The following is an 897-nucleotide window of genomic DNA, read 5'->3' as shown; positions in this document are numbered from 1 at the left end:
GCTGCTGCTGCTGTGCTGCTGCTGCTGTGCTGCTGCTGCTGTGCTGCTGCTGCTGTGCGGCTGTAGGGCCGCCCAACCCCCTATTAACGCAGGGCCGCACACGTAACAGCAGCAAGCCCCGCGGCACCTGTGCAGCAGCAGCAGCAGCAACTGCTGCTGCTGCTGCTGGCAGAGCAGTCGCTGCTGCTGCTGCTGCTGCTGCTGCTGCACGACCGGGTGTTCCCGGCGCCTGTCCCCCGCCGCAGCTTTCAGCAGCAGCAGCAGCGCGCCGCCGCGCTCACCGCCGCGCCCTCCGCAGCAGCCTCCGCAGCAGCAGCAGCAGCAGCTACCAGCAGAACTTGTCTCTGCCTTGTTTGCACCTGAGGTCCAGCTTCTCTTCTGCTGTGAGGGGCCCCTTGGTTTTGATTTGCTTCACAGTGTAGCCCCACATTCCTTTTTTTTCGCGGACTGCAGCAACTCGTTTTGCCTTTTCAATCTTGCGCTGCATCTCTGCTGTTGCAGCAGCAGCAGCAGCAGCAGCAGGGTCCGCCTCGGCGTGCGGCTCCTGCGCGTTCCTGCTGCGCTTGCGCCCCCCCCCCGCAGCAGCAGCAGCAGCAGCAGCAGCAGCAGCAGCAGCGGTCTTCTTGATCTTGAACTCCGTGGTGGAAATGAAGTCCTTCGAGAAGCTCGGCTGTATGTACAGCGTGCGGTCCGACCCCACACGCTGCACCAGCACTTCCTCCTGCAGCAAAGTCAGCGGGTGCTGCAGCAGCAGCAAATCTCCTGCTTCTATTTGCTGCCGGAACTGCGTGTTGAAGCCCTGCACCAGTTCTCCCGTGGCCACGATCCGCCCCGTTCCCTCGACCACTGCAGCAGCAGCAGCAGCAGCAGCAGCAGCAGCAGCAGGCGACGCGCCCG

At 63.9% G+C, this 897-nt stretch overlaps 1 protein-coding gene across 1 annotated transcript in view; it reads right to left on the bottom strand.

Moving 5' to 3' along the window:
• Window positions 1-325: 325 nt before the first annotated feature.
• Window positions 326-897, bottom strand: part of ETH_00029450 (uncharacterized protein) — a gene marked incomplete at both ends in the record, with an annotated part of 741 nt that continues 169 nt past the window's right edge. The window contains one exon of the mRNA XM_013374320.1: window positions 326-846. Within this exon, the coding sequence (XP_013229774.1) occupies window positions 326-846 (521 nt within the window). The remainder of the gene's footprint in view (window positions 847-897) is intronic.

This window comes from Eimeria tenella, genomic scaffold (assembly GCF_000499545.2).
Source record: "Eimeria tenella Houghton genomic scaffold, Eth_scaff2, whole genome shotgun sequence".
In the NCBI taxonomy this organism is placed as follows: domain Eukaryota; phylum Apicomplexa; class Conoidasida; order Eucoccidiorida; family Eimeriidae; genus Eimeria; species Eimeria tenella.
Note: the sequence above shows the minus strand (reverse complement) of the source record. Positions and strands in the feature narration are given on the sequence as shown.